The sequence below is a fragment of the Centroberyx gerrardi genome, chromosome 19, assembly GCF_048128805.1.
Source record: "Centroberyx gerrardi isolate f3 chromosome 19, fCenGer3.hap1.cur.20231027, whole genome shotgun sequence".
Lineage (NCBI taxonomy): Eukaryota > Metazoa > Chordata > Actinopteri > Beryciformes > Berycidae > Centroberyx > Centroberyx gerrardi.
The window spans coordinates 12008986-12032848 of NC_136015.1; the positions used below are offsets into that span (position 1 = coordinate 12008986).

Consider the following 23863-nt stretch of genomic DNA (forward strand, 5'->3'; position numbering starts at 1 on the left):
TTTCCCTCCCTTTTCAATCCTGGCACAGGAGTGCAAACATACAACAAGCAACAACAAAGGTTCCTTGGTGCCTGCTAGCCGATTAAACTATCTCTCCCTAAAAGTATTTTGGATGTGGTGTTTGTTTTTTTTTCTTTTTCAGTGTATAAGCAGATGCTGTATCTTTAATCCTTAATTATCTTTTGTTTTGCTTGATATTTATTGACAACAGCATGGGATGGACACTATTTGCTGTGTAAATTTACTCTTATTTACAAAGCCGATTAACTTAATTGAATTGATTTTGGTCATTTATTCTTTAACAAGGCACCTAATTTGTCTTCAATCAACCACAAGAGGATGTGCCTTAATTCTATGTATTTCTATATGTGTAAATTGAGACTGAAACTTATTTATTAAACGTGTGGCAAAAGATTTCAAATATTTATTGCCATTTGATTTGCAACTTATTTTTTTGGTGATTTTTTTTTTATGTAAACAATCCTTTCCATTCAAAGTTGTAGTATTTATTGTTCAAAAAATAATGACCAGTTTACAAAAATGTCCTACAGTCCACTGTGTCACCATATGCAAACTTATACTAGAAAACCTATTTATGCTGTCACCCCCTCTAGCTGTAACATGTGTGAGTAAAAGAAACATTACCTAAAAGGCATTGATTTTGTGGGTGTGTTAATCAATAGTGCAACAGGTTTATTGCATAGCGGAGTGAGAGAGAGACAAATATTTACAAAGCGACACCCCAGAGAGTGGTGGCGGCCTGCCACCGTGATTAAAAGGGTTGCTTCCACTCGAGGGTTAATCAATCTGTTACACAATAATCAGGGGATGTGACAGCACCAGGGTCCCTGGCTTAAACACAGGCGTCCTTGGGCGCATAATGATGATGCGTGACAGGATATTTCCTCCAGGCTGACGTACATTGCACACAGCAGACATCCATCACTACCAAGCGAAGGGTAGAGGTGGTGGAGAGAGGGGGAAGGAGTGATGGGGGGGGGGGGAGAAATTAAAGAGGGAAAGAGGGATGTTGTAATACAAGTGTGGGGGTGTGGACTGCCGATTGCCTTGAGGATCAAACAGAAGGGAAGGAGGGTGATGGGGGGGGAAAGGTGGTCTTCGAAGAAATGTGCCATGCCTGCGTGTTCATGAGGAAAAAAGGCAGGAGTTTCTATGGGAACCTTGTCTGTGTCAATGCATGTTACTGCACGCGTTGAGCACACTGACATATGTTGCACATGTTACATTCAAGAGAGCGTGAACACACACAGACAGCCAAGTTTCCTCTATAGATTTACAGCTCCCCCATGTTCCCCTTTCTTAATTTTCCCCACTGCCTCTTTCCCATTTTCTCTCTCTCTCTCTCTGGCTCTCTATCTGTGTATATATATATATATATATATATATCCCTCTCCCTCTCCCTCTCTCTCTCACAGGCACACACACAGTGCGCTGCAACTCTGATTGTTAGTGGCAGATCCATCTCTCTGTGTTTCATTTTTTCCCCTTTGATAAAGCCTGGGGAAGTAGCGGCAGCTCCACAGCCATCCTGCCCACCCAGCCCCACGCCCACAGCTCCCGGTGGGTGGTGTTTTCCCCGTCCGCCGCCGCCCGCCCGCCCGCCCGCTACCGTGCCAAGCGCGACATGTGACAGCAGCGGCACATGGCCTCCCAGCACCCCCACCGCCCCGATCCTCCGCGCGCCTGCTTCCCCTGACTGTCTGAGAACGCCCCGCGACAAGCCTGGCACACTTGTCATGTTCCTTCTCGCTCCCCAGCCAGCAACCCCAAATAACTACTTCCTTATAGGCACGCACATGCACACAGGCACACACAAGACATTAATGTATATCCATGCAATTACACTCACATAATTACATACACGCACATGCACACGCACGGCCACGTGCCTACACACACACACACACCCAGACACCCATCCCATTTACAGATGCAGAGATGTTTTGCCTCTGTCTGACTTTCACTGCGCACACCTCTTTCGAGCACCGCTCTCACTTCATTAGGAGGGGATAAACATGCCAGGCTGTGTTCATACCAGTCAGATCCAGCTGTCGTACAATTCCAGCCGAGCCCCCCCCCCCCCCCCCCCTTTCCCAAATTCTCCCCTCTCAACACCCTCTTCACATTTCACCTCTTTCTCTCTCCTCCGCTGTGCTTTTCTGGCTCCTCGTCCACCCCGGCTTTCCCGTTCTCCTCCTCCTCCTCCTCCCTCCCCCACTTTTGCCTTTTCATCACCATTATTCAAAACAGGCTGGCTACACGCGGTGATTTCATAACCCTTTAGGCCGGTTCTTTACATCCCATAATAGCCTAAATCATCTCAGTGTCACCTCATAAAGAACAGGTCAGATCTCCTTGACCACTGTAAATTTACACACAGACAGAGCAAATGCTTATATTATCAACAAATCCTTTCCATATCTACAGATATGAATCATTGTCCGAGGGCCTTCATGATACACACTCTCACTTAATATGAGGGGGGAAGGCATGGGGGTCAGATTCTACGTGTAAATAAAACATATTTTCCTTTGAGAGATGAGCAGGATCTGAGCACCGTCGACATTCAGTCTCCAGTGCCTAACCAGCTGCGTTAATATTTCAATTACACTCATGAATAAATGAATTAAATAGGCGCTAACATTATTCTTGGTCTCCCTTTGTTGCGGTGGGAGGAAGCTGCGACATGCGATGATACTTCTGCCAAAGCCTTCTTTTCTAATCCGTTCAGACTGTTGAGACGTAGTTGTGTTCTGCAGTGATTTGGGAGATACGGATGGGAACATTTCTCTCCAGATTTTGCAATTCTGTTTTTTTCGTCTTTGTATTTTGAGAAAAAAGAAATTGGCAGATTTCTGGATCTCTGTGGATAACTCACAAAGTTTATTATGATACATGGGATGAAAAATCGGTTTTGTGTTTTCCCACTTTATGAGGCTATGATCACCAAAATATTTTTGTGCTATACTGATTCTTTTTCCCCTATATCCTGGACACAGAGCCGGGCGGCCCTATACGCTCACTACGCAAGTTGCGTAGGGCCCCGCAAATTACGCAAGGGCCCCGCCTCCCCCTCGTGTCAAAGCGTGTGTCAATGTTTACAACTTCGATGAGAGGACGAAGCGGAACTATCCTTCTGGTCACGCAAAGAGGGAAAAAAAACACCATGAGAGTGAATTGCAGGAACAGCAATCAGGTAAACTTGTGTTCTCTCCTCTCCAAGTTTGATGTCAGCAAATAACAGTAACATTAAGTTGATGTGCTAGCTTGCAGTGCATCTCTCTCTAGTCTGTCTGTCTCGCTAACCTAGCTGGGCAGTGCATCTCTTGGTCTGTCTGTGTCTTGCTTGCTTGCCAGCCACTTCCAGGGCTGTGTTCTGTGACTTTGTGCCTGACAAAAGTGAGAGTGAAATACAACTATTTATTACGTTTGATAAACGCCAACGGGCAACGGTGTTTATAGACTGCAGCTCGGAAAAGAGAACCGTGTCGCGCGTGAACATGCGTTCATATGCGCGTGCACAAAATGAAACTCTTTCCAGCAGCAACCTCTGTGGGGACCACAAGCTAATCACACAGCTGTATAAGTTTTATTTTACTATTTTGAGACATAAAGCTGCAGCCACAGCCTATAGGCTTATGTTTACATTGTATAGCCAAAGCTAATTGTATAATATTGTGAGGACTGGACTAATTACCAGGCAGCAGAGCCAAAGCTCAGTGTTATATTTTATTATTTTCTACATTTTATATTTTCTACAATTTCTTATTTATGTTAATGTTAATATTCACTTATCTTAAGATTCTATAGAAAATATTCTATTCAATAAATATTGTTTGTTTATACCTCATTCTGTTCTGTATAGGTCTACTTATTCTTAGACCGACAGATGGAGCAAACTGTTTTAAAGGAGGGAGGATTGTAGTGGGAGCACTGGGGTGTCAGGTGTGACTGTGTGGCAATGGCGGGTCAGGTAGGACGGCCCCTTAGCAGAATTTTGCTCAGGGCCCCAGGGAGGTCAGGACCGGCTCTGCCTGGACATTTCTAATCATCACCCAGGGGTCATCTGCACTCAGGCTTTTAGGCAAACCATGATGGATCAATAGAAGTCAAAAAGTCAATAGGAGATTTGCATGGAAATCAAAGGATGAGACAGCTTTCACAGAACAGGATTAGGGCAGGTTTGCAGGATCTTGAACCAAGGCCACCCTATACATAATCTTGATGATGGCATAGTTTTTCGTCACAGGCTTTCGCACAGCACATTAATCTTGAAAAATTCGGTATAGCAACTGTGGTGCTTAATCAGGTCAAAGCAATCTTGTGGTGTGGGTTCACCAAATTTGGAAAAGGATTCTGTATTTGAATATTACATCCACTGTTTTTTCTAATAATAAAGGTACAGCTAGCTGTTCAACACAATATCATATGCAACATCCAGTACAATAATGTGCCTTTATAGTTCTAAAAGCCCTTTCCTTTTCCTTCTCCTCCCTTTGCTTCTCTTCCTCTAATCTTCGCCTCCATAAATCGTAGCTTGCAAGGCCTTTTCCATCTGTCACAGCTTATTTAGTGTAGCATCAGAGGCTAGCAGACCTTTCCTTTTCAGACATTGGTGACATTTACATTTGCTCTCTATCAAAGAGGGAAGAATGGTCTTGACCCTACAGTCCCCTCGCAATCATTGTCACACATTCTGCCTTGAGGAACGACAGAGCTAACACTGATTCCCCCATCACTGCGCCGCCACTGACTGTGAGTGGATGAAACGAAGGATAAACAACATTTTAAATACACTAAAATTTAAATAAATGGCTTTCCTTTAACATCTTTTTTTAACCTCATTCTTTCCTTTGACTACAAGGTCTTTACTTTGTTCTGCTGCTTTATTTATTCATTATGAGTGCCATGGCCACAGCAGAAAGACACAAAGGCACAAAGTAAATAAATCAACCTACCTACCACTTGTTCCACCTCACGAAAAACAATGCGTCAGCTTTTATTGATACTGTTCATCCACTGATCACTACCTCCGTGTATTTCATCAAAGTTGCACACAAAGACAGAGAACACTAGAAGAATAGAACAACACAAATGAAGAGAGAAGCTAGAAAAGCAAGTGAGAGAAGCTACATAAGAACTTAAAGAAACACACAGAACAAACAAAATGGGATGCTTCACACAATGAGAGAGATGGAAGGCCCACTGCTGAAAATGCAAATTCCAGTGAGTTGAAGATGCCTGCATGAAGGCCTTCTAGAAATCAATAGCAGCTCCCCCGCGTGTGAAAGCGAGTCAACAGAGTGGAGAGCAGCACTGAGTTAGGGCATACAGATAATATTTATGTAGACGGAGGCTCCCAACAACCGCCAGGGACCATGTATAATTCTGATTCATACATCTTAAAAGCAATGATCTGGTAAATATGAGACACGTTCATTTATTCAATGAGAATACATCAAGAAACAGGTCAGTGTTGGAGAATTGTTTAGCATGCAACCGTTAAATATTTATGCACACAACCCTGGGATTGTGTGTGTCTTATTCTTTTTTAAGTTCAGAGGATGTCTCTGAGGGGAGGATGAGGGTGTGCGCGCATTTGTGAGTGTGTGTGTATGTGTGTGTGTGTGTGTGTGTGTGTGTGAGCGCGCGAGAGAGAGTGCGTGTGTGTGCATGTCTGTGTGTGTCTTTTTGTGTACGCACGCATTCATGTCTGCGTACCTTTGTATATGGATTCAGTGTTTGCAACATGTGGGAGATCATGTGCTTCCGTATCATTATTTGTGTTTATCTTAATCTAATCAACAGCGTCCATGATGGATGTCTCCATACACAATCAGCAGCTTTACCAACCTCATGAATAAGTGAACAGCGTGTGCACACCATCAACTCTAATTGGTGTCCCCTTCCACACCATTTGCATACAGAATGCACTGCAGAGCCAAAAGACCCTCTACACATTTGTCTGCCAAGGCCAAAAGGTGGCAACTCAGTTGCACTGACACAGCCGTGTGACATTGGTTCAAAACATGCATTTCACCCTCATTTTCACAGTTTTTCTCTATTTTATTCATTTACTTATTTATTTCCCAGGAAACCCTTATGGTCTTAATGGCTATGCTAATTGCTAATGTTCCACTAAAATGCTAATAGGGTAGTAATTAGTGTAACACTGACTATATAGCTCAGTGTGGACTAGAGTTTGTTTCCTTTTAAAGTGGCTGTAAAATGGACCTGAAATCCCTGGCAGGGAGTTGATGTTGAACATTGACATTTGAGCCGGTTGGCAGATGCTTAACACTAACAAACTTTACACTCTAACAACTACTGCAACATCAAGAACATCACAGTTGGCAGACCTTTATTGGTTTCCCTTCCTTGGACACATGTCAGATCGAAGATAGCTAGCCTAACATCATGCTGGCCAATAGATGGCTTGTTTACAATTATATCAGCACAGGGTTGTGATAACTCTGTCTCTGTGAATATGAATGTTGATATGAAACTGCCTTAGGAGTAATGTCCTCCATCCTTCCAGATGGCCCTTGGAATTATCTGCTTCACATAGGATAATGAAATCTCACTCACTATCCGACTGCCTTCTATTGAATTAATGTGATAGGCACCCTTCCTTCTCACAGCCAGGGGTGTCATCAGCAACCAGCGTTCCTCTTTCATTGAACGCATCAATCATAGACAATTGAGGCAATAAACACCACAGTAGAAAATGCAGGAATGATACATTGCACGGATGTTCTTGCATTACTGTAAAATGGGGGTGCTCTCCTAAACTCAGACGGCCATTTTAAATGCAAACTGCCCATCACTCTCCTGTCACTGTGAGAGCCCAATATACATTACTATGGTGATTTAATTGCTGTATCTATCTTGTATGGTGTGTTGGGAGAGTGGCTGAGTGTGGAGCTGGTGACGCGCAGTCCCCAGACTGTCTTTTACCTTGGAATTTCAAACGTAATGAAAGGGTTTAATAAAGGAGGCTTGGCAGAGGAAGTGCCGGCCAGTATCTTTTGGCAGCGGTGGTGAAAACCCCGGGAGCGCATTCCCCAAGCATCCCACTGTGGCCATGAAACATCCCATAATGGAAAAGCTGTTGTCCCTGGCAACCAAACAAGGTGAGAGAAATCAACTGAAAATAGGATGTTATAAAAAGACTTCTTTCAATTATTTTTTTTTATGTTTATGAATATATCACAGGTTAACTGACAATATGCTTGTGATGAAATTCAGGTGCAGATGGATCCATATTGTCAACGAGCTGCCCATTCCAAAAAAACAGTAAACGGGTGGTATCCATTGTCCTTGGAAGTCTCCCAAAAGGGAAAAAAAAAGACAGGCATTCTGCCATCACCCTGTCTTTAGTCATGAAATCAATACACACAGTTGGGCTACATGAACAGATGAGCTGCTTTCTGGCAAAGATTGTTGTGCATTTGGATGGAGGCAAGAATTCAGCATGGAAGGAAAAGCATCTAATCATGTTAATAGTGTTATCACCAGATAAGACTGTCTGAGATGAGGATTATTAGATTATCCTAAATATATCCCCACGGTCATGCCAATTAGAATCCAAGATTTCCAGGTTTCACATTTTAAAATTTCTCTGAAAATCGATGGAATGGCAATGGTTGTCAATATATCTTGATGCTTCTTTTTTTGGCAGGTCAAGTAGAACTCTCGATACTTCAGGTCTTGAATTTTGAGCTCTCTCTGAAAAGCACTCAAAATCTCTCAAAGGCAAAGTGAGAGAAGCCTGGACAACATGCCAAAACTAGCTTGTGGCCCCACCGATTTTGGAGCTTGTCCAAGCTCCAAAATCGCAGCTGAAACACAAACTATAACTGCACTGCCACTGCTTCGGGTCAAAGATGTATTTTAGATACCTAAAAAAAGATTCCCCAGCACCAAGTAACTTAAATCAACCACACTGAAAATATTTTAAATGTTTGTTATTACTATCTTTAAAACTGCTTTAAGCCTTCAAGAACCTGTTCTCACCTTGCATTTCTATACACAATTATGGACTCCTTCTTATCAAATCTGCATATTCATAGTTTATCTTGCAAACAAATGCCTGTTGCCTTGTCCTGCAGTATTTACCAATGCCTACCTCTCTTTCAAACCACAATGTACACACAAAGATATGTCAAACCAGGCTAGTCACTTCCCAGTTAAGCTAGCCCCCCTAACACACTAACCCTGCAGTATTGATCAGGACCGCAGTTGACAGTGTTTTTATGACATGACTCCAGTCCGCTGATCGATGTGAAGGCCAGGTGGAAAAAAAGCAACCCTCCGTCTGTAGCGTAGAGGAGCTAGAGAGGAAAGAGAGAGTGCAGCTCTTATCCCTGGATTAGTCTCCACATGATACACGATGTAGGCTGCGTCTACCGTGTTTAACCATCAACAACAGCACAGATTTTTGCTTTTTTTTTTATAGCTAAACCATGCGGATTCAAAAGTGCATCCGAGCATTTGGCAGGAGCCACTAAATGCATCTGTAGCTTTCAGCTTCACCAGTGGAAATCATTTTCTACCGTTCTTGTACAGTGCTAGTGCTGCTACAGCTGTGCACCGAATCACACACAGTGGCCTGTTGTGTTTCACTGACCCACAGTTGTGTCGGTCCTACAGAATAGGCAGGCCTGATGTCAAATGAAATGCCAATTCAGCAAACTCTTGACTTGATTTATAGTCCCCTGCACCTTGGGAGTTGTACCTACAACCTTAGTTTTGCAAAAACCATTCATAAACAGGCCCCGTCCAGCAGGTACTTGCCTGGTCATCAGATCAGTTGTCTGTAAGTAGCGCCTTGGGATTAACCATGAGAGGTAAAGGGCCTTCAGGGCAACCCAGGCCCCAGATAGTGTGTAGTTTGTGTGTGTGTGTGTGGGTGGGTGTGTGTGCTTGTGTACATGGCAGCAAGTGGGCTAGTAAACGGAGACTGTGGGCCAAGTCATGAGTGCACCCCCCTCTCCCCATAAAGAAGGCAGACAGCAGGCGATAAAAGGGCCCTGCCTTACAGTAACAGTTCATTAGCCAGACAGCCAGCCTCAGGTCCCTCCACTCAGGACCCAACCCCATCCATCAGCTGCAGTCTGGAGCAGGCTGGGTAACACTAACCACTATGCACTAATTCCACATACCCACAATTCCTGCTCAATAGCCTATGATACTGTCTGTTTAGAGGTGTATTAGTCAAAGAAAAATTACTTCATTAAAATATGGAGAACCGCCGAAAGCAACATTTTCAGAATAGCTTCTATTGTGTGTGTGTGTGTGTGTGTGTGTGTGTGTGTGTGCATTTGGGGCTGCAGATTGGGGTTTGTTTGCTAATGCAGTTGGGACTGCTCGAGAGCGAACGCAACCCACTCCTGTGTGATAATGTTTTTTTCTGATACAACACAAGAAAGCCAAATTTAATCTGTTTTGCCATCCATCTATCCAACCATCAATCCACACAAACGCAAGTACACACACATACATACACACGCACGCACACACACACACACAAAGATTAGGACTGAGCCATGGCAGATAGAGCTTGGTTGCGAATGATCTCTTATCATCATCGCACAGCCTTTTGTGATCGCATGTGGCATGATTGCCTGCTTTGGATGGGCATGAAAGATGTGTATACCACTGCTACTGTGCATGGGCACTTAGAGTGTGGCAGGGTGTGTGTGTGTGTGTGTAGGTTACATCTGTGATTCCACTGTGTGTTGTTATCTCGCGTGGCACACAATGGGCTCACCGACTGCTTTCCGCTAACAGGCCCCAGCAATCACGGATGGGGAAGTGGTAACCGCCACGCGCGGGCGGCAAATGGACAAAGGTCTGATGTGTATCAGGGACTGTTGGAGCAGAGAGCCGCGGTGTGCCACATGGATGCGTGTTGGGCCCACTACCAGTGACAAATCACAATGTTTTCACTTTCAGACTATGCCTGTACACAGTCTCTCAGTTAGAAACAGAAGTGTGACCAAGTCAACTTTGCTCGAGTCCCAAGTCAGTCTCAAGTCTTGAGGCACAAGTCTCAAGTCAAATCCTAAGTCTAAATGTAGATTACCAAAGTCAGAACAAATCAAGAGTCTACTATCAATTTAATATCTGAAAGAAAACAAAATATCCAGGACTTTTCAATGCAATATCGTTTTAATAGGATAAAAACTTGGTAAGAGCATCATGACTTTGATTTCTATAATCAGTTTCAACTTCAACAAATTCAATCATTCTATACAGAATTCAAATCCAGTTGTCTGGTGGAACAAATCTCATAACATTCATTTACACAGACACAAGATCTTTTGTCAAGGCTTTAGAAACCTTTTCAAGTCATCAAAGTACAAGTCAAGTCAAGTCCCAAGTCACCAGAACCAAGTCAAGTCAAGTCTCAAGTCTTCTCTTCATGCATCAAGTCAAGTCTCAAGCTGACTCAAGTCCAAATCTGACTCAAGTCCAAGTCATGTGACTCGAGTCCCCACCTCTGGTTCGAAACAAGCTGGAAAGCACTGAGGTCGTTTGATGACCATAAAATCTAAATGGCAAACACCTGAAGATGAAAAGTAAAACATGATCTGACAGTTTGTTTCCTTACAGTGTTTGATAAGCATGAAAGTGTGAGAGATTTCCCAGGGAAGCAAATCTCCTTGATTTAATGTGTTAAATGCAACTGACTGTTTCTCTAAAATGATAACTATGAAAGCTGTACTTCCGACAGGTGCTGCATGAAGTCCCTTATTAACTGGTGTGACTGAAACTATATGATCCCTCCCCAATCGAGGCATAGCACTGAAAATGATTTGTTCTGACATCCCCAAAATCGAACCTGTGTGTGAGACAAAAGATAGAGACTGAGAATGTGTGCACCAGTGGCGGTTGGTGCCTTTCTCTCCAGGTGGGGCAGTGCCAATTATACCCCTCCCTTAATACAGTCATATAATATGTACAAGGCAATAAAACAAATTCAGTGAAAAGCGACAAATTGCCTTCATTGATTTTTTTTTTTATTTGGTGCAAAATGTATCAAAATTACTCACAGCTTGAGTCAAGTCTTACTTTTGCATTGTAAATTCTCAAAGAATGTACAAAAAGGGATTATCAAAAAGTTCTCCATGAAAATCTGACACTGTCACTGCACATTTGCCATTTTGAACTTATCATTGCTATTAATGAGAGAGAGCTGGGTTTTCAACTAATTCTTGTTTTATAGTGGGTGGGCCTCCATGGTGGTGTCCAGTGCTGGAACATCTCTCCCTGCAGCAGAGTGGCTCTAGTGAGGTGTTTGGTGAATGAGAATCTCTTCTTAGCACTGTACTGTATGTGCCAGGATGGTATCAAATACCTGTGTGGTATACACAAGGCAAATGAGATTACTTTACACAATGTAACACAAAATAATAATACCTCTCTTGATAACTGTCCAAATACACTGTTATTACAGTCTGTTATAATCAGTAGTGTGCACCAATACAAGAATATATGTATATGGGTTGACATAACCAATATCAGTGTGTGAAAGTAGGTGTCAAAATACTGCATATCAGTTTAGCCTTTGAAACATATTCGCAAGAGACCTGAGAGAACAGCATCTAAACTAGTTGCAACAGAAAACCACTACAATACAAACATGCAGCAACTGACTACCCAGAGGGAATTTCACTGACCTGCAGTTCCTTTACAAAAAATGATCTTAATTGGTAAAGTGCAACTGATATCAACATAGAATTTCCATGTTGGTCCCCATCTATAATGATCATGCTACTATGATAAATTATCACTATTAGCAATATTATATTTAGATTATCATGTAGTAGATCTACTCATTAGTATGGCTCACTTTTCTACTGAACAATGCAGCACCACCACAGAACAGTGTAATAAGCTACGAAAACACATTTAGCCTACAACTCACCACTGTTCACCATGCTAGCTGCTAACGGTAGTTTTCACCCTGACAGAGTGATTCTGTGAGCTAATCTTACACTCTTTTCAGTTCTTTTGCGCTACATAAAAACTACAGTAGAGACTGTTTGGAAAATATCTAGAAACTTTAAAATTAAATGTTTTTATTGCAGAGATAATGCATGTGCACACAATCTAGAGCAATAAAATACTGAAAGAATATTATTAACCATTATTCTAAAAGAATTGTTTCCCAATGCAAGCTTAGGTAGGGCGGTGCCCTGGTGCCCTCTATTGACCAGCTGCCACTGGTGTGTGTGTGTGAGTGGGTTTGTGTCAGATAGAGAGAAAGACAGATACAAAGAGAGAAAGATTATTATGTCTATGTGGAACCTGCCTGAGTCTCAACACATCCCAGCTGTGGCCATGACAACGCGGCTCCGCTGCCCTCTGGGAATAAGTGCGAAGTGCCATCGGCCCCAGGGAATGGAACACACACACACGCTACAACCACACAGTGTGTGCTGCCACCTCTTCTATCACCCAAATACATAGGTACACACATGATGACAGGCCTTCTCTGACTCAAACACACAATATGCAAGCACTCACACATTCATAAAAGCAGACCAGGGGCAGCTCCTATTTTTGCCTAGGAATTACACAGGCTTTATTGTAATTACAGGACTGACAAGGACAGACTCTCTCTGCTTATTGCTCTGTGCTGGGCCCCCTTGAGAGAGACAGGAGCATGCACATGGTATTTGTCCAATCTCTAATGACAATGCCACACCCCTTCCACGGTAATCCTTTCATTTCTGTCCACTCACGGGAGAGGGACAGGGGGAGGTGAGTGTGTGTGTGTGTATGTGTGTGTATGTGTGTGTGTGTGTTTGTGTGTGGTTGGAGGGGGAGCGAGGGTGAAGAGAGCAAAAGGAGGAGTGAAAGGAAGATAGAGCAGAGAAGAGAATGTGATGGAGAGACAGGATAGAGAAGCTGACTGAGGAGTTTGATGAATTGATGATTTTGTGTGTGTGTGTCGGAGGAGGGGTGCTCTCACTCACAGGGTGTGTACCACATCAAATCAGCATTTTAAGGATTATTGCATAATAATGGCAGACAAAGGCGCTATCGAATAGCAAACAAGTCATCCTTTAAAAAGGTTGTCTGGTCAAATTGGGTCACGGCCACAGTCTGATCTGTGTGATAAAGGTGAAAGGTCAAACAACATCAGAGAGGGGGCAATGCAAACAAGCAAAATGACACAATGATGGAAACCCATCTCACACAAACAATCTCTCTCTCTCTCTGTCTCTGTCTGCCTCTCTCTCACACACACACTCATACACACACATACACACGTATATACACACACACAATCTTTCACACAGTCTTTTAGTGATGGAAATTCTCCCGACATGCAACAGCAGGGCATCTCCCTTGGGCGTCGGTAACCATAAGCACACAAACGCATTGTGTGCACGAAAAAATTAGTTCAATACACAGACTACAACCAGAAGCATATCATGAATATTATTATGAAACCATTTACCCACTCAACCAAAAACATTGAAGGAATCCTAAATGGAATCTGGAATGCTCACCTCGCATTGGGAGTGAGATAGAGTGATTTGTCAGTAGTTTGCAATGAAACAAGCTTTAGCAGGGGGTAAACATTCAATGTGTTAATTGACTGTGCAAATGGCTGGGCCGGAGATCAATGGCGGCTTCGTAGATGCACCAGCAGCAGCAGCTAGACTGACTCAGCGTTGCACACAACATGGCAGCAGCCATCTTACTCTAAGCATTTTGAGAAGCACTGAATGAAGATGAATATGGGAGATGCTCATTCTCACCCGGTCTCTCTCGTCTACCGCTCCTTTCACTTTGCTTTCTCACTGCCTTTTCTTCCCCTCTGACTCACCCGCCATCTCTCCACCCTTCCTCACTCTCCTAAACTGCCCGTTTTCCACCACCTCCTTCTACCTCCCCTTCCTCTTCGTCCATCCTCCCACCCATCTCTTTCTCCTGTGTGATTTCCCAGTGGGTGTACCTCCCCATACACCGCAGTACAGCCAAGTGAATCAGAGAGTAAATGTTTGTTTAATGTTAACGACAGCCAGCTGCCTGGTTTGCCACCTTTTGGAATGACTGTGCATCTCAATGACAGGAGACTCTTAGAGACAAGAAAGAAAAGGCCGAGGAGGGGGCACGCCAACAGATGTCTCATCACAGCATCTGCGGGGACGCCACGAAGAACGGAAGATTAAAATCTGACAATGACAAATTCATTTCAAACCTAATTGATTATCTAAAACTGAATTCATTAAAGCTTTTGTTACATGGCTGCGTTGCCTGGGTGTAATTAGGATGCAGTGAATTCAGTAAGGCAACATATGTTCATATCAGCTTTTTTGAGTATAGCAGGATAAATATTATTAGATCCTTGTACTGTCATTATAGAGGAGGTAGCACTCCGCCTGGCACTGACGTATAGCCCTCTGTGCCAATGTGTCATGAATTTATCATCATACAGGGCATCTGAGTGGTGGTGCTGAACACAGTGCAGCTGGAACCACAATGGCCCACTGACTACACCAGGGGTCTCAAACTCAATTTACCTGGGGGCCGCTGGAGGCAGAGTCTGGGTGAGGCTGGGCCGCATCAGGTATTCCACAAGAAAAGCTTTGTTAAAAAAATTCCAATCTTCTCAAATGTCTTTATTTTTATTTTTTAACACAAAATAAGATTTAAACGTCTTTATTAACAGTTCTTTAACCTCAATGGGTTCTTCTGAATATGAATTGTCCTGAACATGAATGGAACATTGAAGAACATGAACTGTTCTTCTGAACATGGCTTCTCTTGCCTACTCCTTGCTGCTAGAGACCTGGCAGCGCTTCCTCTCGCATAGCTGAGCCACATTTGGCTTGAGGGAGGAAGCAGTTGAGACCCTCAGTATGGCTTGAAGATGATTATCAGTAAGTCTGGACCTGTACTTGGACTTATTGAAGTTCAAGGTGGAGAAGAGCTTTTCGCAGTAGTATGTGCTCCCAAAAAGGCACATGGTCCGCTTGAACATTCGGGAAAGCTCAGGGAAGCTGGGGGTCAATTCTCTCAAAAATTGCCCAAGCTTGTCTGCTTTTCCACTCACCTAGTAGTGTTCATCGTGTGAGGCAATGCAAATAGCGCGATGCAAATAAAAAATAATGACCCACAAATAACGGTGCGACCCTATAATTGGTCCGGTTTACCGGGGACTGTTATCGCCGACGGACAGGTGTCGCTATGTGACTGCAGACTACATTAGGCTACATTGAGTTCCTTACTTTTCTTTTATCCCGCCGCGTACGCATCACTTTGATTTATTTTGTCAGAGAGAGACATATATACGTATAATGTCCCGCTGGGCAGCAACTTAAAAAACTTTTTTTTGGAAGTGTTGTGAACGCAGCGCGCTGGGACGAATGTCCGCGTGTGCCCAATAGAAACGAGGCAGCCAGCCAGGCACGGAAGAAAACTCTCCATGGCAACGCTGCTGTAACTTTCACTCATTGAGAAATGTTTCTCTGCTTGCATCAAGCCCGGTCGATGTCCCACCCCCGAGAGCCATATACCCCACCGTGATTGGTAGGTTCGTTCAGCTCCGCACACAATACTGTAAAGTGCCATCCATATAAAACTCGCGGGCCGCACTAACATTAAACTTTCATATTAAGGTGGGGGCCACAAAATATCGTCTCGCGGGCCGCAATTGGCCCGCGGGCCGCGAGCTTGAGACCCATGGACTACACCATGAGAGAGTTCGGACTGACAATAGGGCACTCCAGTGTATATCATTTAGCTCAATGAGCTAACAAGCTAACAGCCGAATTTGATTCCTGTCAATCACACTGAGGCAGGTTTACCGCTGCAGAAAGAACAGGGTGACAGGCAGATAGGAAGAGATGTGCGATAATGAGAGTGACTCACACAACAACAGCATTCTATTGTGTTTAATTTCAGCAGGAGGCTCCAGTGTGCTGCTGCCTGATTGTTAATGATATCTGTGTGGGGTGATTGGGTCTATCTCCAAGAATCACACTCACCTGCCAATGTGATATTGGCACTGGTATCCCCACTCACACATCCAGTCTACAGTGATTATTTCCCATCCTTTCCCAACCACTAGCAGCACTCGAGCACGATTGAACATTCTGAATGCTTTGCAAGCAACAAACAGGGCTTCTTTAAGGTGTTTCTAAAATTGAGTTCAGCCGTTTCCGCCTCCATGCAATTAGCCCTTGACTTGGTCAGCGCATCAAGCCCCGCAGGGTGGCTGGACAGACAAGAGATAATACCAAACACTCTGTTTCGCTCTATCGAATTAGCGACATTCCTCACACAAACACTGAAATTTAGGCAAATGCAATCTACTCCAGGCAGATGCAAGGTGCTCCATGGAGAAAGCCAGAAGGCTAATTTGTTTTTGTCACACTTACACTGACCTGTTGAGTTTCAGTGTTTGGCATACCAATGCTACATCAGATTAAGTACTGTGTTATTAGCGCACTAACAAAGAGACGCTGCCCAAGGGTCAGGGCGGTGTAATGTACCAGAAAAGAAGAGCAGTCAAAAATGACTAATTTCCCTTTTTAAGCTTCAGGACAACCCTCAGGGGTCAACAGGAAACAGCAGTCATGGGGTCAAGTCTATTGTGATTGTAGAGTGGTGGTGGTCAAAGGGACTGACACAGAGAACAACTAGCTTTGTATCAGAGACGACAGGATGCACAAACAGCCAAAAAAGGCCTATTGTATCTCCCATATGAACAAAACAGGTTGCCTAAGGCAGTTTTCACCATTTTATTTGCTAGTGTAAACCTTCAATTATGTGAGATGTACAACAACAGTTGCATGCATGACCTTTGATAACATCCATAATCATAAATACATTTTAGGCTTTTAGCTGACACTATTATCCAGAACAACTTAAAATTAGTGCAACATTAGAATAAGCTTAAATTCCTTGAGAATATTCATGTGGCCATAGAATGATAAGAATTAGAATGAATAGAATATGTGTATCATAGAATGTAAGAGAGATGTACAAGGAAAATAAATAAAATAAGAGCTAAGGAGAGAAAAGGGGATTTTTTTCATCCTTTATCACCAGTTTCAAATGATTCATGAAAATTGTTTTCAGTGTAGTAGAGCTTTTTACTACTCCCCATAGTGATGCTGGGATGGATGAAGGTACTGATGTTGTACAAAACAATCTCATGCTGCTGAGACTCCACTCGCACTGAAACTGAACAACCAATCCATGTCTAATTGCCCAGCTGACCACACTGCCCTGACCCCAGGCAGTGCTGCAGGGGTGCCGACACTGTGTACAGCCACTCCCTGTGTCATCAATGTGTGTGCTTGTGTGTCAGAGTATCTATTATAAAGCCAGCTTCAGGCAATTTCATCAGGGAAGTTCATGTTAGTGTTTGTCTTGCTCTCCAGGCCATTGGAGGCCTGACTCAGCCAAAAGGTCAGCAATTAGTGCTGAACTTTAGTAACTTTAGTAAATGGTGACCAGTGTTTCATTGCTTTTGGATGAACCATCAGGGTGAAAACAACAAATTACTATAACGTGATATTAGCATAATTGTCTCTATGGAAAACCTGTTAAATTATATCATTGACACAAATGGACAAGATCTTGATAGCCTCTAACTGATCTAATGCCAATACCTAATGGCATGTAGTAATTGCATTTTTTCATATGGCCATTAAACTATGCAGCCTCAGGGCAACAGCACAAATAGCATTACATTATGATCCAATAAGAATTAAGAGGTTGGCCATTTCCTCTTCCTGCATTGAAGATGATATAATCCTATTTTGGGATCTCCCTTCTCATAACCCTACACATCTCTTTCTCTCTCGCCTCTCTCTCTCCGATTCTCCCCTGAGATGCTGTTCATTCTGTGAGAAGGGCTGCTGCACATTGATCCCCACTATCTGTGTCGGGTCAGTGGATACAGCCACACTCAGCACTTTCTGTATGCCTAGAGAGTACCACAGCTGTCACAAGCTGCTTTTCCCTACTATCCCTTCCTACTCACCATATCCACATTCATATTCTCTCCTAGGAATAGTGACAGGCAATGTTGGCTGACCCTTATGGGTCATCGCTATGGCGGCGAATAGATGTCAGATATTTAAATAATATGTGGCACACCATATGAGACCCTGATATATACGATGTCCAAAGGCGCTGGCTCTTTTGGCCCACTTGAAATGGCTTTACACAAGAGATCAGGGGTGAGTTATAGTGTGTTAACTGCTGAGTGTATGGCAGTGGATCAGTACAAGATACTGTGGTATGCAAGAGTGGGTAATGGAATATATACCCAGTTATGTAAAATTCTACAAGACTAGGTCACCAAAGTGAATAACAATTTTTTTGAGAATAAATATGTGCAAATGTATAAATGACTTACAATGCATACACAAATATTCAGATGACACATTGCCAAACAAAAATTCTCCTCAAATGCTAAAAAGACCAAGAGCACTGAACCAGCTCTCCTCGACTTAAGACCTATGCTTGACAGCACCGTGACCTCCATTATGGTAATGCTTTTTCACGGAAAACCTAACTTCTTCTGACAAAATGACAGAAAGCCTTACATATGCTCAGGGGGGTGTTCTCCCTCCTGTGAACAAGTGTACTGTACGGTGGTTCCAGGCTGCCAACATGTGCACAAATGTGACATGTTGCATCTATTCCTCAGAGGAGAGTAGGAGAAGCAACCTATATCTGTGTGCGGTATCTGGAGAACACAGGTCATGCTAACATGGTCTCAGTAGGCCCACAGTATCTCATGGATGGACAGCCTTGTACTAAAAATACCCATCTGCATATCTGGTGCACTATAGGCGAGATCCGCATCTGCAACTGCCGACTCTGAGTATCTTTGTGGTTGCATTGATTTGTCTTTAAAAATACATGTGTTCAATCTTCTCTGAGAGCTAGAAATATAGGAAATGTGATAGCAAGAGAACAGATGTCCTTAACGCACACTTATACCATTTGGTGCGTGAGCTATTTTCCAAGAAGCGGGCATTGCTCTTCTGAAAATGGCCATTGATATAAAGATTTCTAGAAGGAGATCAAATGGCTTGTTGCCTGAGATGAAACTATCCACCCTTTTTCATCACCTAACATTTTGCCCATTCCACAAGTGACAACAAAAGGTGTTGGATCGATAGACAGATGCGAGGGTGATATGGTATAAATCACTCATTCTTCCGGGAGCCTAATGAAGGGATTTAGATTTGTCTTCCTCTTCTCTCCCCCTCCCCCCTCCATCTGTGACATGGCAGGTCTATTTTATCTCTAGAATGCAGCTCAAGCTTGTAACACGGCCGCTGCACTTCAGTCCCAGGGTATAGTTTCCACCTCGCTAGAAATCATTCCACAGAAGGTACCACTGCTGCAGTATGACCTGTACATTGGCCTAGCATGCTTTTATGGCATACATGTATTAATCCACTTTCTCTCACTGATAGCCTAATTCACATGCATTCACACAATAACATCTAGGGATTTTTTTAAAACTGTGTAATCCCTATGTGTGACAGCAACCCAATTCCTTGTCTATTTGATTTGGAAGGTTTACATTTGTATCTAATGGCTGATATGATATGCCATAGTTGATAAAGTAACAATACATTCTAACATTTTGCGTACCACTGTTCAAAATATGTTCCTTACTACTCTGCTATAAGTGATCGTTCCTTGACTGGCTTCCCTCGAGGGGCCTGTCACATATCCTATAAGCCGGTGAACTAGCATAGCTTAGCCTAGAACACTCTCACTGCCCAAAGTCTCCCTTCCATCCTCTTCCAGTGCTTCCTGTCCTCTCCAAAGCTTTGATCCTCTAAGCCTGCAGAGTTACAGTATCAGTCCCCTGTTACACTAAAACCCACACTCTCACATCCAGAGCTGCAGTGGAGGACCAACTCCTGCCCTGATACTCCGCCTCACAGTTGATATAATCCATCCTGCTTCTTTTCTACCTGGAATGCACAGGTTTTAAAGCAAAGAAGGGCCCGCATCTGCAACTGCCTCAGCCCACTACCATGACGAAACGTCTCTGCAGCTCAGCCTTAGCCTGATCAACCAGCGAGTTCCCCTGCCACCGCCCCAAGCACAGCCAACACTCGTGCCCCGTCTCCAGGCATTCCAAACTGGAGCATCTGCTGTACTTCCAGTAACTGCTTCTTCAATCCTTAGCCCTACAACCACCAACCAACTCCATTCTAGTGCCACAGCTTCAGCTCTGAGGCTTTTACTGCGGGATTGGCCCCCAGTGCTTCAGCCTCACCACCACCATCATCATCAGCACCACCACCCAGCTCCACACCACCAGGGGATGGGCTGGGCCTGCTCAGTCTACCCATGGCTCCATCGAGAGGGGATAAAGGGATAAAGAGCCTCTGCTCAGGGACTGATTACTTACATCTGCCGGGCTAAATCCCAGTGCTCACACATACACACACACACACACTGGCCTGCTGCAAGCTGCAACAAACGCGCTGATGCATATATTGTTTTTCCGACATAAGCATGTGGGAAGGGGGGAAGCTATGTTTATGTGTGTGTGTGTGCCCCAGTGTCTGTGTATCTGTGTTTGGGTCTTTCATGTCTCTATCCATGTGTAAGAGAGTAACAGAAAGAGATTATATGGCAATAAATGTGTAATGAACACATCTATTGTAAATTGCTAACAACGTAGCCACCACTAACTCTGCGTTATTGCTCCTATAAACATGTTAATGGCTCCAACAGCAATATGGTCATCACTACAGCAATAACACTGTCCAGGGCAAAGGTCTTATCTACCTGTAAATGTTCATGAGTGTTGAGAATCTATGAACACTTCATATCACTTCATTTCATATAAACAAACAACAATATGCTCCCACATGGTTAGATGTTATTCAAAGTACATGCTTCACCCATTCAAGTCTCTGATCTGAATGTTTCCTCATTACTCTCTCTAAATATACCATAGCTGCTTCCTGATGCAGCGATGTGTTGTTATTTGTGCTTCAGGGTGTTCTCTCTGGTCCTTTGTTGACTTTAACAGTGGCAGTCAGAGTGGGCACAATTTCCAGTGGCTTGTAAATGGAAATTGCTGGCATGGAGTTCTTAATAATCCCAGCAAACAGGCCACCTCTGGGTGATATCCTGCATTAACATCATTCAACTATTAAAGTAACAAAATACATGTCTAACAGTTCTGCTCGTTAGAGAATATTGCCAAAAGAGAAAATGTTGACTGTATATTTTAGCATTAGTAGCTGTGCAATGGGCATTCGGAAGTATTTGTTGTTGAGGAAATAATCTAAAGGGTTTTTTTACCACAGCCATGGACTATTTTTATTGTGACATATCCTATAACACAATCAGAGCTTGGATTTTCAGCTGGCCTGTACAATAAAAATGTCAAAAAAAACAGGGGATTGGCAGTGCCACAGTGTAATAGAATTTAGCCTTTGACCACAAAGTCATCAAATAACACTGTTCTCATGAGTTTCCATTGATTGCCAGTATTAGAAAGCCGGCATCACTATCAGACATTGCCAGCGAGCGGATGTCAGGCTGGCCCACTGACCTCTTGCTTCCAGCTCATCTTTCTCTCCTGGGGAACAGGAGGAGAAAAATCATAACTCTCATAACAGCATATTAATCCCATGGTCCGAGTGCATGCCGCTTGTGACGGCTTACCTCTGTCAATAGAGATTTGCATGCTCTTTCTCACGGGCACACCTGTGCATATATGGTAGGCTATCCTGAATAAGTGATGGAAAGAGAACTAAAAAATGATTGTAATCCAAAGCATAAAGGGAAAAAAGTTAACATTAAGATCTTTTGATAATAAAAACCTCTTTGAATCAGGTATGGACTACAAATATAGCCTGAAACTGCTGAAATGATTCATATTTAATTGGCTGAGCAGCAGGTCTATGCCATCTTATTCAATAGATGTATCTTGTAATTGCTGAAAAGATCTGTCAAATCATCAGCCTGCTTTCATGTTGACATGGCAACTGTATGATCTAGAGCCTTTATTCTCCACAATTGCATTGTGCCCCCATAAGCGCTTAAATTACTAAAACTGAGTAGCCCATTGTCAGTACTGATTGATGCAAATAATATAAATGTAAACAAATTAACACGAGTCTTTTCAATATCACGCTTACATTGCTTAGGCCTACAGCAATGACCACTCTTCAAGAGGACTTCATGTAGGCTAATGCTTCTCAATTGATGTATTATTATAATCGTTATCGAATAAACTGATTTTAATTCGGAGCTTGAGTGCTGTCAAATCCAGCTCCTTTCAAGAGTGCAAGGAGTCAGAAGATATCGCACATCAAATTACCGCCATCTTCAGGTACGATGAGAAGCAGCTCTTTTCCTGTTAGAAAATACAATGATTCGTGACTGAAATGTCTTATAGCCGCGCTGGAAGCTGAATTCACAGACACATCTAATAAAGTGACGATCAGAAAAAGACCGAATGCAGTGTATCAATTAAATTCCATTCTGTTGACGGCCATGAATGGTCTTTATAACATCAAATAGCCTTCTCATTTTATTGTAGCCTAAGACTGTGGCAAGCATTAAAATGTACAGTAGGCTATGTACTCCACTAATGCAAAGCCTATTCTGAAGGCACATGAGAGTGGACTATCTGTCCGCTGTGTCTTTGTAGCGCCCGTGCGATGCAGTGTCTTAAGGTGCCAGGTTACACCCCAATTCTGGCATTTAAATACACTATCAACGACAGGCGACAGCTGCGAGACACACGGAGTAGGAAACAGGCTCGAACACCGTGTAGTGTGATAAAATAGCGACAGCAGTTGAGTTTAGCGCAATGAAAACACGCTCTCCTTCAACGAGGCTGCGCAGATGATGTACCAAACATGACAGAATCCAGCGTTTCTACATGGACGCGCGCTGTATGGAGCGCAGCCTGCATGCGCTGCGGGGCAATGCACACACACACACACACACACACACACACACACACACACACACACACGGAGACACATGCGCGCACATGTACGCACACGTGCGCGCACGCGTATACACACAAACACACACAAGCCATGTAACTGTTTTAAACATGCGCGAGCCAAAGCAGCAGTGGCTTGGTGAAAGGCTTTAGTCTACTGCATGTTTACCTCAGTGTCGTAGATTTTGGTGATGAGTGAGAATGAGTACTTCCTGGACTCCCGTATGTGCTGGATGGCCAGCTGGACTGCGGGCTCGATCCCCTGGCTGATGCTGCTCATCAGGGCCGACTCGTTCATGGGCATAAGGACCATGATGGGCAAGTTTTCCCCGTCCCTGGCGAACCAGCTGTTGTCCTGTCCGTGTCTGGTGCGGTCGTTACACACCTTGGCCAGGGCAGGTTGAAATAGCAAAACAGACAGGAGCAGGCATCCCGTCGGGAGGAACATCTCCCAGCCGCTGCAGTCGCTCCGGGCTGGAGCCATGCTACCGTGCAGGGTGACCAAATGAGATCCCACCTTACCCTCACAGGTTAGGCATCGCAAATTCGGGCTCGTCCGGGATGCTCAGTCGCCCACCCGACAAGGAAATCGTATATCAAAACGGACCAGACAAGAAAGCCGCAGCAGCCCCTGCAGTGGGCAAACTCGTCGTTTCGCTTATGACTGCAAAGTGAGAAAATATTTATACTCTATAACGGCGCCTCTGTAAGAATATTCCAAGGGTCCAGAAGTGAAACTGCACCACAGAGACTTGCGTTGCAGAGGGAGAGCTATTGCCTCTCGGTGTCCGTCATCCAAACGCTCCTGTCAGTAGCCCTCCAACTCAGCCCTCCCTTTCTCCTTTAATTTAAACCACT

At 43.7% G+C, this 23863-nt stretch overlaps 1 protein-coding gene across 1 annotated transcript in view; it reads right to left on the reverse strand.

The window, feature by feature from the left end:
- The window catches only part of gabbr2 (gamma-aminobutyric acid (GABA) B receptor, 2), a 172105-nt gene extending 148616 nt beyond the window's left edge, over positions 1 to 23489 (reverse strand). Inside the window, exon 1 of the mRNA XM_071920182.2 lies at positions 23175 to 23489. Coding sequence (XP_071776283.1) covers positions 23175 to 23489 — 315 coding nt within the window. The remainder of the gene's footprint in view (positions 1 to 23174) is intronic.
- Positions 23490 to 23863: the final 374 nt, after the last annotated feature.